The following is a 14,735-nucleotide window of genomic DNA, read 5'->3' as shown; positions in this document are numbered from 1 at the left end:
ATTGGAAGTGTATGGTTGCAGTTGTTGCTGCTAAAGGGGGCACAACCAGCTATTTAGATTAAGGGGGCATTTAGTTTTTCACATGTGTGAAATTTTTGGATAACTGTTTTTGCTTCAATAAATAAAACATATATGTTTGAAAACTGTATTTTGTGTTTACTCAGGTTGCCTTTGTTTTATGTTCAATCTCGTTTGAATATCTACAAAGTCAGTGTGAAAAATAGAACTCAGGAAGGGGGCAAATACTTTTTCACAGCACTGTAGGTGAGAAACAGAACAATATTTTCCTCTCTGCTCGGTCACTCTCCACCTCCACATTCTTCTTCTTGTGTTTTTGGCGATTCACATTCTTGGTGCATATCGCCCCCTGCTGGGCAGAGAGCATTTCCATCAAACAATTACCTTCATATTGATGTTTCTCACCTGCACCCATCACATCACTTCTGTAGATACAGATTAAACCACTGGAGTCTTATGGATTACTTTTATGAGGCCTTTATGTGCTTTTTGGAGCGTCAAAATCTCGGCACCCATTTACTTGCATTGTAAGGACCAACAGAGCTGAAATATCCTTCTGAAAATCTCCATTTGTGTTCAGCAGAAGAAAGTTACACATCTGGGACAGCATGAGGGTGAGTAAATGATGAGACAATTTTCATTTTTGGGTGCACTGTCCCTTCAAGTTGACGAACACATTCAACTTTAGCGAACATGTCTATCAGAGTATCTAACAGTAATGATCAGAAACACAGTTTTTGTTCTCTCTGTTTATTATACTGATGTGGAAGAGACATCTCTTAATTTATGCATGTTGTATAATATATTCATATGTATAAAAAACATCCAGTCTAATAGTTTTCTCCAACTATTTCCACAGAATACAAAAAGAAACCCAGTTTATCAATTAGAATAACGAGAACAAACAGAAACACAAAGAGGGCCTCCGACATCGATCACAACGTCACCTTCTCGTTTGGCACCAGATGTTGGGGTGAACTTCACCTCAACACACTCAAGCACATGGACAAACGGTTTTATTCAACTCATGCAACCAACTGCATATAGAGCGTCTGGTGTTAGCATAGCGTAGCATTTTCCATCAGAATCATCTCTGATCAATAGAGAATGATATATGATTATATATGAGCTTTGGCACATCAGCTCACCGACATGTGTGACTTCACAGCACATGAAGCACTCGCAAGAAATGCTTCACATTTATGCCAATGGTTTCAAATTCTAGAGTTGCTCCTAAAAGCCGATTTTAATGTCAAACTAGATTAGGATTGTTCATCGGGTCTTTTCAAGGTGGCGCGTCATGTCTTTAGAGGGCCTCAATGAAAACTTTTAAACAACAGTTTCATCACCAAGAATCACAATTCATGAATATACAGTGTATAGATTTACACAAAACAAATCAACCCCTAAACATGATGTGAAACCAAACCTCGTACCTTCAGAAAACGGATGACCTATTTCGATGCTACATTTTCCTTAAAATCACTCTTTCATATTCATAGTTTCCATCCTAAAATCAAAACAATAAAATAATGGTCAAGCTGTATTATGACATAGATGGAATAATAATAATAAAAACATACATATATATATATATATTGTGATGACACATTTACAGCTGCTCAAAGTGTTTTGATGCTACATGTTTTCCCCCTAAGACAGATGACATCATAAACAAACGTGTCCATTCAAAACCAATGTGGCGCTTTGAGACACTGATGAGTGGAGACATGAGAAATATATGATCAGAGAGCCGTAGTGGACATTACTCCGTCTCAATCGGCCAATCAGCCATCAGTGGGCGGGGTGTTTCGCTGGTCTTGTAAGGAAGTGAGGATTTCCGAACTGCCTCGTTACATTCAGTAACCCAGAGCAGAAGCCCTGACCATCTCACAGCACTGATCCTGGATCAGTCGCATGTACTCTCGTTAAGCTGCACACCCAGGCTTAGCGGTGATTGTGTGAGTGTGTGATAGTGTTTGTGGTGGCGTGTAAACAACTATAAAATCACAATAACAACAAAGTGGAAGTTGTTTTTTGAGGTATTATCTAATGTCTAGCTCCATAGCACCATTTCCCAACGCTCCGAACAAACACAACTAACCAGATACAGACTTGCCGTCGATTTAAATCACTGACTGATTATTGTCCTTTAAAGGCAGATCAACAGCTCTGGTCAAATGACTCTCGTCTGATCAACACATTTACTTGTGACACTTTAAATAAGATTAATCTCATGAAACATCTCTGGATCACGTTTCACCCCAAAATCAAAAGAAATGAGTAAATGTAGAAGATTACCTTAAAACCGTAATACCTTATATATATATATATATATATATATATATATCAAATACCATCATTGATGTATTATTTTGAAGTATTTATGCATCATGCTAGTCTTGCACGGCATTTCATTTATGCTGAATTAAATAAAAACAGTTTAGCAGTAAATACTTGCTGTAAAATAGCATTTTTTAAAGGTCACAACTTTATACATCTGAATAGTTTTAAATATAACTGGATATACTTTATATAAAGTTGTATTTCTTAGCATTAGTAAATGTAATAGTATCATCAATTAATAATATTTTCACAGCATTTATTAATTTTGGATGTTTATGGTAAAACTTTCAATAAGGTTCCAACTAACAATGAACACATTTTACAGCATTTATAATCTTAATGTTATTTTTAACATACTAATATTTTTTGTACAAATAATTAATGCACTATAAACTAACACAATCTAATAAATGGACAATTGTATTTTATTAACTACTATAAACAAAGATTAATAAATGTTGTAATACATTGTTAATTGTTTGTTAACTTTATTGAATGCATTTACTATTATTAACGTAAAGTGTGACGATGATATTTTATTGAAATACAATTGTTGGTTCACAATACGTTAAATAATAAATCAAAATAAGAACGTTAAACATGCCGTAAACATTTTATTGACTGTTATTAACTAATCTTGTACAGTTACCACATAATACATTTTATTAGTTATTTTGTGCTGAAATATGACCCAAAATATTTCGTGAGATTCAATCAAAGATCCAAAAATCTGCATTTCAAGTGTCCAATTCTGCATCTCCGTAAGTTTCGTCTGTGGGGTTTAAAACTCTGTAAATGTTAATATAACATTGTGACTTCAGTATTGTGTTATATATTCATCCACAGGACGTCCTGTGAAAGGATTGGTGCTCAGATCAGTTATGCTAACACAACTGCTAGCATTATGCTAACATGCTAAAGTGTACATATGTACAGTGAGGGGCAGCGCTAATTTAAAACAAGCCAAGATTTCTTCATTTACATTATTTTCCTAAAGTTATATTTAATTTGATAACTAATGAACCCTCTGCCCTGTGTTCAAACCAAAGACTTTGTTTATATAATTCAATGTTGAACAATGTTTACGCGATATCAACAGAATTTATGGCATAATGTTGAATACAACGGAAAATTAACTCATAAATTGTTTTTCTTTATTACATGAACAACATCAAAAAATACAAACACAAGAATAATGTGGCTGATAAAAGTAGTCCCACTGCTACAAAGGACAATTTAGACACTTCTGCGGCTCAAATAACAGATATTTTGGTTAAAGCACTCACATGAACGCTTCAATCCTTTATATTTCTGTATTTAAATCCTCCGAAACACTCCTCATAGACTTCCATTCCAAGTGCAGCACTGTAATTGCTATTTTTGCTTTATATAAAGAATGAGGGACAAGGGGGTCTGGGTCGCTCAGCGAGTGTTGACGCTGACTAGCACACCTGGAGTCGCGAGTTTGAATCCAGGGTGTGCTGAGTGACTCCAGCCAGGTCTCCTAAGCAACCAAATTGTCCCGGTTGCTAGGGAGGGTAGAGACACATGGGGTAACCTCCTCGTGGTGGTGATTAGTGGTTCTCTCAATGGGGCGTGTGGTGAGTTGTGTGTGGATCGTGGAGAGTAGCATGAGTCATCCACATGCTGTGAGTCTCCGCGGTGTCATGCACAACGAGTCACATGATCAGATGCGCAGATTGACCGTCTCAGAAGCGGACGCAACGGAGACTCGTCCTCCGCCACCCGAATTGAGGCGAGTAACCGTGCCACCATGAGGACGTACTAAGTAGTGGGAATTGGGCATTCCAAATTGGATAGAAAAGGGGATATATATATTAAAAAAATGAGGGACGAGTCAAAATGAATGTCATTATGCCACAAATGCTGCCAATAAAGCTGAAGTTGTATAGAAAGCTGTATTTACTTTCATGATGCAGTTCCACCAACAGTGAAACACTTTCCATTAAAAACTGGAGCCAAGCCAGAAAGAGGGGAAGATAGCGATAAAGAGAGAGAACAACAATCGAATCACAACAATTCAGGCCAACGCATGAGATGACATCACATGAGCTTTACAGACAGAGAGAAGTGTGTGTGTGTGTGTGTGTGTGTGTGTTTACAAGCATCCCTGGGTTGTACAATGTGTGTGTGTAACACGGTGATAATCCACTTCATAAGTGCTGAACTGAATCGAGTGTGTATTGTTAACGTTAACACTTCCGTGCTGGCGCTTGTGCATGTGATTAAAGGTGCGACTTCCACCAGAGTGAGGTGAAACATTACGAGAGAGCTGTGAGGTGGTGAAGGTGCAATGATACACCCGTGCCAGCTGGGGCGCTGTGGCCTTACAGAGCCGTGAGTCTGCCCGTCAGAGCGGCCTGGAGTTCAGATGGGAGGAACACACCGAGCTCGGTGATGATGCCACCCGTGATGAGCTGGTGAGGAGTGACGTCAAACGATGGGTTCCACACCTCAATACCTACAGATACAGAACAACGATTTGATGTTTGTGCACTTCGAATGTCAGGATGTAAATTATTACCTTTCCAATGCACATCACAAATGTAAATGTTCCAGCACTTTGCAACTCTGAATCTATGTAGTGATGATCATTGTCCCATGTGTGCCAAACATGTTGAGTGATCAAAACATCATCTGCAGCCTGAAACTGAACTTTTAACCCGATGTTAGAAAAGCATGCTCTAGGCTGCATAGGAGAGCTATAGGATGCTCCCTTGCTCCCTATTTAGTGCATGACTTAACCTCCAGTTTGCTGTCTGTCTGCACTGGTCTCAGAACAGTTATGGGAGAGCTATAGGATGCTCCCTTGCTCCCTATTTAGTGCATGACTTAACCTCCAGTTTGCTGTCTGTCTGCACTGGTCTCAGAACAGTTATGGGAGAGCTATAGGATGCTCCCTTGCTCCCTATTTAGTGCATGACTTAACCTCCAGTGTGCTGTCTGTCTGCACTGGTCTCAGAACAGTTATAGGAGAGCTATAGGATGCTCCCTTGCTCCCTATTTAGTGCATGACTTAACCTCCAGTTTGCTGTCTGTCTGCACTGGTCTCAGAACAGTTATGGGAGAGCTATAGGATGCTCCCTTGCTCCCTATTTAGTGCATGACTTAACCTCCAGTGTGCTGTCTGTCTGCACTGGTCTCAGAACAGTTATAGGAGAGCTATAGGATGCTCCCTTGCTCCCTATTTAGTGCATGACTTAACCTCCAGTGTGCTGTCTGTCTGCACTGGTCTCAGAACAGTTATAGGAGAGCTATAGGATGCTCCCTTGCTCCCTATTTAGTGCATGACTTAACCTCCAGTGTGCTGTCTGTCTGCACTGGTCTCAGAACAGTTATAGGAGAGCTATAGGATGCTCCCTTGCTCCCTATTTAGTGCATGACTTAACCTCCAGTGTGCTGTCTGTCTGCACTGGTCTCAGAACAGTTATAGGAGAGCTATAGGATGCTCCCTTGCTCCCTATTTAGTGCATGACATAACATCCAGTGTGCTGTCTGTCTGCACTGGTCTCAGAACAGTTTGAAATGCACCTTCATTTCATCCTAAATCTGTATACAGCCTCTGAAAGACACATTTTCCAGCTTTTGGATACATCCATTAATTCCCAATGTTGCACAGTACTTTTATGGAAACGTAGTCCTATTGTCCTCATACGTGGACATACGTGTGTTTAACAGCACGCAGTTTCGCGATAAAGCGATGCAATTTTTTAAATGGCATATCGGATGAAACTAGAGACTCTAATCTTTGACTCAAGAAGGTTTTAATGTGAAAACTTAAGCTCGCTTCTTAGCAGATGTAGTTTTGATGTCGTTTCTCTGAGAGACAATCTCAGCTGAGATTGGCACCACGTTGTTTTGTCACATGACTCGGTGCGCTGAAAGTTGAACCCTTTAAAGACAGCCAAGAGTCTCCTGAACTGAGATTAGTTGGCTTAAAAACATTTGAATTAAGCATAGCCTACAGCGAAGCCAAAACGTAATGTCCACACATGTGGATGTGGGGTCTCACGAGGTTAAACGTAGTTTGCACATCTGGAGGTCCCCTGCAATCTGACATCCGCTCTGTCCCGTTGAATGTATTGATTGGGCTGTTGAGCGAGCAGCTCTTCCGTCTCTTGCTGATGTGGGATCAGTGTTCCCGTCTCAAATCCTGAACTCGATTATTTGAAGTCAGACCGAGTTCATGAGAGTTTGGCTGTAATCCAACAGTCTCTCCCTTGAGACGCCGTTAGCTATTAAACACTCCAGCTTTAATTAATCTGATGTCACGGACTCACACAAGTTCACTCCCTCTCTTACACACGTCTCCGTCTATTCACACACGTCAAATAATTCCTCCCATCAGCCCTTGCGCTCTCAGTCTCATATCAGAAATGTTTAATTAAAGCAGCTCGATCAGTTTTAAATCTCACTTAAATCCTGCAGTCACACGCACTCATCGCCTTTCTCACTTTCCCTCCATTTCTAAATTAAGGAATTACTGGAAGCTTCTAAAACAACGAGGCCAATTTAACTGTTACACTTGTGTAAAATCACCATCAACAACTGCTTTATGCAGCACAATGAGCTAGTAGCTAACAGCTAGCGGTCGTGTTATTGTTTATGGTCCATAATGTTTTGTGTCGTGATTAAGATGAGGTCACGGCAGTAGAGGCGGCGCAACTATGACGATCAGCCTATAATCCCACCCACGTTGATGCGGCACTAAACTGCAGTGAAATGCAAGCTCAGAAAAGTAAATCGAGTAGAGTCGAACCGTGCTGTGTAAAAGTGCCATAAGGTGGTATAAAATGCTCTTAACAGATTAATCGGCTGATTTATCGGTCAACCTCGTCAGAATACGCACTTACACTGCTATTAAAAAATGTTCTCGCTGAACCAAATTTTTTCTCGAATTGTCAAATGTAAACAAAGACGATGTCTTACCAGGTGCAGCTACAGGTATGCCGTTGATGCTGGTGAGCTCCTCAGGTGGGCGTTCCTCAATCACAATGTCACGGCCGCTCTCCAAACTCAGATCACAGGACGTGCTGGGCGCCGCCACATAAAACGGGATCCCGTGATGCTTTGCAGCGATTGCCAGCTGATATGTGCCCACTTTGTTTGCCGTGTCACCATTGGCAACAACCCTGTCCGCTCCGACGACGACAGCTGAATGCACACACGAGAGTTAATATAGAGGAGATGCTCGAATGAAATTAAACAACCAAGTGAACAAACAAGCACCTGTGATTCCCTTCTCTCTCATGGCAAACGCTGCCATGCTGTCTGTGATGAGGGTGGCCGGGAAGCCCTCGGCGACGGCCTCGTACGCCGTCAGTCTGGCCCCCTGGTTATAGGGCCTGGTTTCTGTACAGTACAAGCGCTTCAAACGACCCAGAGTGTGCAGCGACCGCACCACTCCTGAAATACACAGAGCCACATTCCCACACTATAACACTTTTAAAGCCATGTTTATACAGTATATACGGCAGTGTGCAAGTGTTCTGAACACGGCCATGATAATAACCAACCGAGAGCGGTGCCGTATCCGGCCGTGGCGAGGCTCCCGGTGTTACAGTGCGTGAGGATTGTAATGGAATCTCGTGGAACGCCAGACAGGATGTGCTGGGCGCCGTAGTTGCCGATTTTTTTGTTGTCGTTCACGTCTCGCTCCAACATCTCCTCAATCCAGCCAATCACACTGCAGCAGGGGCGGGGCCAAAATAAACGACACAGAAATCAACTTTCCACCGTCGTGGTCATGACATTTTTACTGGATTACTGTCGTTATCGTAATACACATTTCATACAAAAAGTAGCTACAAGTCTGCAGTTCAATTGCTAAATTGAGTAAAACTGTGGAACAGTTTCGTACAGCTGTTCTAAGCAAATGCAAAACTTATTGCAAAACAGACATTTCAGATATTCCCTAAAGCATCATGTTCACCTCTCTCTCAGTTGTTCTGTGTTTTTCTCCATGCTCTCATTCTCCGTGAACTCCATCAGCTCGCGGGCGGCTCGGCCCATGTTGACCGCCGTAGGTCGCGCGGATGTCAGGTGACATAGACAATCCCTGATGAACGACACGAGGTCTTCGCCCCCAGCGCCGGCCCGCAGCTCCACCGCCAGACTCAGGCACCCCACGATGGCGATAGCAGGAGCGCCGCGCACCTGCAGGGTGAAAGGTCACGCAGCAGTGAATCAGGCAGGTTCTGGGACATTACTCGTTAAGTAGCACACGTGGCGCGCCTCTCACAAACGATCTATTTAAATTGATTTCCGAATAATCAGAGTGAAGGATCCCCATAAATTCCCGCCGCAGGATGTTACATGACGGTTTATATACTGTAGAACTACAATAAAGGACGGTTACAGGTTCAGCTCAATCGACAACATTTGTAGCATAATATCAATTACAACAAAAGGTCATTTTGACTTTTCATTTATTTAGCAGCAGCAAAATGAACAGTTATAATACAGCACTTACAATGGAAGTGAATGTAATCCATACACGTTAAAATCCTCACTATAGCATGAAGACGTAAACAATGTGAGTGTTAACATGATTTTAATGTGAATCGCTTACAGGATTGAACGGCGTTATGTTGTCATGGCAACTAAGTTGTATTATTGGATGCAACTTTACACCGATTAAGTTACCAAGCTATTTTTCTCACACTAAAGTCATGTTAAGATGAGGTTTTCATTTTGTGGCTTTACCATTGCAAAAGTGAGTATTTTATTGACTAGCCCCATTCACTTCCACTGTAAGTGCGATTTTTGCTTTTTTAATAAACGATGGACGAGCCGAAATAATTTTTCGTGGTATTCAACATTATGCCACAAATGCTGCCGATTGAGCTGAACTGCCATTGCTGTAATAAAATATGAGCTTCACATTTCGGCTTTTAAACCCTCCTGCACACTTGCCCCATAGACTTCCATTGCAAATAGGGTTTATACAGTGTTTATAACAAAATCACACTTATATATAAATATATATAAAAAATATATTATAATAAATAAATAAAATAAATATATTTAAAATAAAAACTTGGAGTTTGTCACAATTTCTACTACTGACATTTCCCATAATGATAAAACTACAATGCAAAGGTAAAACGCAGTAACTACACATTTAGTCAAAATCATGACTATAAATAGTTATGAACACATACTGTACACTCGTATGGTACATACAGTGAGGAAAATAAGTATTTGAACACCCTGCTATTTTGCAAGTTCTCCCACTTAGAAATCATGGAGGGGTCTGAAATTGTCATCGTAGGTGCATGTCCACTGTGAGAGACATAATCTAAAAAAAAAAATCCAGAAATCACAATATATGATTTTTTAACTATTTATTTGTATGATACAGCTGCAAATAAGTATTTGAACACCTGTCTATCAGCTAGAATTCTGACCCTCAAAGACCTGTTAGTCTGCCTTTAAAATGTCCACCTCCACTCCATTTATTATCCTAAATTAGATGCACCTGTTTGAGGTCGTTAGCTGCATAAAGACACCTGTCCACCCCATACAATCAGTAAGAATCCAACTACTAACATGGCCAAGACCAAAGAGCTGTCCAAAGACACTAGAGACAAAATTGTACACCTCCACAAGGCTGGAAAGGGCTACGGGAAATTGCCAAGCAGCTTGGTGAAAAAAGGTCCACTGTTGGAGCAATCATTAGAAAATGGAAGAAGCTAAACATGACTGTCAATCTCCCTCGGACTGGGGCTCCATGCAAGATCTCACCTCGTGGGGTCTCAATGATCCTAAGAAAGGTGAGAAATCAGCCCAGAACTACACGGGAGGAGCTGGTCAATGACCTGAAAAGAGCTGGGACCACCGTTTCCAAGGTTACTGTTGGTAATACACTAAGACGTCATGGTTTGAAATCATGCATGGCACGGAAGGTTCCCCTGCTTAAACCAGCACATGTCAAGGCCCGTCTTAAGTTTGCCAATGACCATTTGGATGATCCAGAGGAGTCATGGGAGAAAGTCATGTGGTCAGATGAGACCAAAATAGAACTTTTTGGTCATAATTTCACTAACCGTGTTTGGAGGAAGAAGAATGATGATACCATCCCAAGAACACCATCCCTACTGTGAAGCATGGGGGTGGTAGCATCATGCTTTGGGGGTGTTTTTCTGCACATGGGACAGGGCGACTGCACTGTATTAAGGAGAGGATGACCGGGGCCATGTATTGCGAGATTTTGGGGAACAACCTCCTTCCCTCAGTTAGAGCATTGAAGATGGGTCGAGGCTGGGTCTTCCAACATGACAATGACCCGAAGCACACAGCCAGGATAACCAAGGAGTGGCTCTGTAAGAAGCATATCAAGGTTCTGGCGTGGCCTAGCCAGTCTCCAGACCTAAACCCAATAGAGAATCTTTGGAGGGAGCTCAAACTCCGTGTTTCTCAGCGACAGCCCAGAAACCTGACTGATCTAGAGAAGATCTGTGTGGAGGAGTGGGCCAAAATCCCTCCTGCAGTGTGTGCAAACCTGGTGAAAAACTACAGGAAACGTTTGACCTCTGTAATTGCAAACAAAGGCTACTGTACCAAATATTAACATTGATTTTCTCAGGTGTTCAAATACTTATTTGCAGCTGTATCATACAAATAAATAGTTAAAAAATCATACATTGTGATTTCTGGATTTTTTTTTTAGATTATGTCTCTCACAGTGGACATGCACCTACGATGACAATTTCAGACCCCTCCATGATTTCTAAGTGGGAGAACTTGCAAAATAGCAGGGTGTTCAAATACTTATTTTCCTCACTGTATTGTACATTATCTTTCTAGGGAACTTTTCAATGCCACTTTTGTTCTTGTTCACTGGTTGAATTGCAGCATTTCCTGTAAAGCTGCTTTGGAACAATAATTACTGCAAAAGCATACAATAATATAATAAATAATAAAATGCTATATATTAATCTAAACATACGTGTAATATAAATATAAAAATTTACTAATATTTATCTAATATTTTAATACTGGGAAGAAAAATAATTATATTTTGTTAGATAAAGGCATTTTATTTTCCACATGACATTTTAATACACCTTTTTGACTTTACTAAAATAAAAAAAATAAAAGCTAATTATTTAATTTCAGAAACAATATTGACTTAAAGGGAAAGTTTATGGTCCCTCATGCTATCCCAGATATGTATGAGTTTCTACTGCAGAACACAAATGTTCAGCTCTGTTGGTCCTTACAATGCAAGTGAATGGGTGCCAAACGTTTGACGCTCACAAAGGAACATAAAAGTAATCCACACGACTCCAGTGGTTAAATCAATACCTTCATAAGCGATATGATGGGTGTGGGTGAGAAACAGATCAATATTTGAGTCCTTTTATGCAAGAAAGTCTTCTCCCTGCCCAGTAGGGGGAGATATGCACGAAGAATGCGAATCACCAAAAACACAAGATGAAGAATGAGATTGTGATCTGTTGATCACCCACACCCATCATATCACTTCTGAAGACATGGATTATACCACTGGAGTCTTATGGATTACTTTTACGCTGACTTACGTGATTTTTGGAGCTTCAAAGTTCTGGTCACCATCCACTTGCATTGTATGGACCAACAGAGCTGAAATATACTAAAAACAAATCTTCATTTGAGTTCTGCAGAAGTAAGTAAGTTACTCATCTGGTATGGCATGAGGGTCAGTAAATGATGAGAATTATAATTTTTGGGTGCACTGTCCTTTTAATATCACTATTTTCCTCAGAAAAGTACAAATGGATTGTGAATGGATTGGTTAATCATGGGAGAAACTTTGCACTTAGATGAAAAGCAAAGGCGGCTCTCTGGTGTATGAGGGACTGCAAGTAAAGCAGTTGAGCGCGACTGTCATTTCCTGTCATTAGTAAAGCTCTCATGACATGACGGTGCTCAGCAGAGGGCTGAAACCCCTGAATCCCAGTTTTATCAATAATTCATAAGAGATATTTGCAGTGACGACTATTAATGAGGCACAGATGCGTGCGGAAAAGAATCACTGCAAAAGATTAATTATGCACCAAATTAATCAAAATTACAATGGATTGAAAAAGAAAAGAAAATCTTTCAAAAATGTAACAACACGTTTGTGATGTCACAATGTTTGTCTGCGAACAACAAGGGGCCGTGTAATGGAACTGAACGCAGGGGTCCCGAGACTTTTAAATGTATGCCTTGCTACATTGTTGCTAAGGTGTTGCGAGTGGTTGCTAAGCAGATGCTAAGGTGCTTTAAATGGTTGCATGGGCGCTGTTTAACAGTTGTTAATGTGTTCTGTGTGGTTGCTAAGATGTTGTTAGCCGGTTGCTTAGGTGTTCAGAGTAGTCGCTAAGCAGTAACTGTTTAATTACTAATAACTTTAATTTACTAAACTTAGTTACTAATTATTTCACTTGTAAGTTACTTTATAAAATAATATTTTTCCCTGCTCAATGGATCAATAATTCCTCCTCGTTTATATTGTCACACGCCCTTCAGCGGTCACAGAAACAGACATATGCACTGATGAATTCATATTTTTAAGTTTACATAAATAATATTATTTTAGTGTAACCCAAGTGATGCAAATAATATTGAGTCAGTAACTGTAATCTGATTACAAATATTTTACTTGTAATGTGTTGACTAAACATTATTATACTACAACAAATAACTACTCTGTAATCAGATTACACCCTAACTGTTACTTTGATGTTATAAGTGGTTGCTAGGGCATTGCTGGGATGTCCTGGATTGTTGTTAGGCAGTTACTAAGGTGTTTCAAATGCTGAGTGCTGAAGATGGATGAACAGCACAACAGACAGACAGATATAGAGACAGACAGACACCTAGAGAGAAACAGACAGATAGAGAAACAGACAGATATAGAGACAGACAGACAGATATAGAGAAACAGACAGAGACAGACAGATAGATATAGAGACAGACAGACATAGAAACAGACAGACAGATATAAACAGACAGACAGATAGAGACAGACAGATACAGAGAAACAGACAGACAAACAGACAGATAGAAACGAGAGACAGATATATAGAGAAACAGACAGACAGATAGATATAGGGACAGACCGACAGACAGACACGGAGACAGACAGACAAACAGACAGACAGACAAACAGACAGATAGAAACAGACAGACAGACAGAAACAGACAGACAGATAGAAACAGACAGACAGAAACAAACAGACAGACCGATAGAAACAGACAAACAGATTGAAACTAACAGACAGACAGGTATATAGAGAAACAGACAGATAGAAACAGACAGACAGAAACAAACAGACAGACAGATAGAAACAGACAGGTATATAAATGAAAGAATGTACGTGTCCTGTGTGAACGTCCCCTGACGGGTCCAACAGCTGATAAATGCCGCACAGTCTCACTCCGGTACATGCGGGACTTTATTAAAGGTGCTGAAAGAGATTTTAACAGTTCCGGGACTTCACGAAGCAAAATACAACGATAACAAAACAGCATTCACAAACTCCGTGTGTACCGACACCGTCAACCTGACCGCGGCCCGCAGTTATGTGAGATTTCATTGATCTCTTTAAGGGGCATTTTCTACCGATCACTTCATTAAAAGATCCCGCACAGCACCTTTAAACCATTATTAAATAAATCTATCATCCATGTGTAAACGCATCCAGTCCGCCTACAGCGACTCCAGAGCATCTGCAGATCACATGCAGGAACAAAGCGCGACCCCGTGTTCTGCGCGGACACAAAGAACCTCGTGCGTGTACGGGACCGGGCAGAGGTTCCGTCGATCGGGCCTGCCGTACCTTCATACTCTTGATGGCCTTATAGCCGTCCTGCACCGAACGGACCTCGTCGTACACGGTGTCGTGCGGCAGCAGCAGCTGGTTGAGGATCTGCAGAGACCCGGACCGGTACCGGATCGCTTCCAGCGTCATGACCCGTATCAGATGCGGTTGAAGGTATTCCGGGAGCGCTGGCACCGATGTGTGACGGATTCCGTCGGTTGGTCTCGCGTCCTGTGGATTCGGGGTGTGTTAAAAGCGGGGAAACGCGCTGTGTGGGCGTGGCTTAAAGGCCTCTACTGTCAGAGAAACACGCGCACGGCTCACGGAACCTCGTGTACATTCCCGGCAGGAAGTCCCGCCCACTTGACCACGCCCACTCCGTTTATTGTGAGGCGCATTTTACATTCAAGATGACGCCTTTAATTATTATAACTGCGCCAACCGAGCAATAAAGCGGCTCAGACCGTTCTTAAGAGAGCAGATGTTCAAGATCTGAACTGGAAAGACATAAACAAGATCATGTTTCTGTAGAAGAATGGATTAAAACACTGACACATG

General features: G+C 41.1%; 1 protein-coding gene across 1 annotated transcript; it reads right to left on the bottom strand.

The window, feature by feature from the left end:
* Positions 1-2,846: 2,846 nt before the first annotated feature.
* On the bottom strand, positions 2,847-14,718 carry mri1 (methylthioribose-1-phosphate isomerase 1). The gene is made up of 6 exons (XM_052137686.1): positions 14,196-14,718; positions 8,318-8,541; positions 7,902-8,071; positions 7,615-7,791; positions 7,315-7,539; positions 2,847-4,846 (listed from the first exon to the last, which is right to left on the bottom strand). Exons 1-6 carry the CDS (start codon positions 14,325-14,327, stop codon positions 4,713-4,715), a joined length of 1,062 nt encoding a protein of 353 aa, XP_051993646.1. The 5' UTR covers positions 14,328-14,718; the 3' UTR covers positions 2,847-4,712.
* Positions 14,719-14,735: the final 17 nt, after the last annotated feature.

Source organism: Xyrauchen texanus, chromosome 11 (genome assembly GCF_025860055.1).
Source record: "Xyrauchen texanus isolate HMW12.3.18 chromosome 11, RBS_HiC_50CHRs, whole genome shotgun sequence".
NCBI classification, from domain to species: Eukaryota; Metazoa; Chordata; class Actinopteri; order Cypriniformes; family Catostomidae; genus Xyrauchen; species Xyrauchen texanus.
This window is presented reverse-complemented; position numbering and strand designations above follow the sequence as displayed.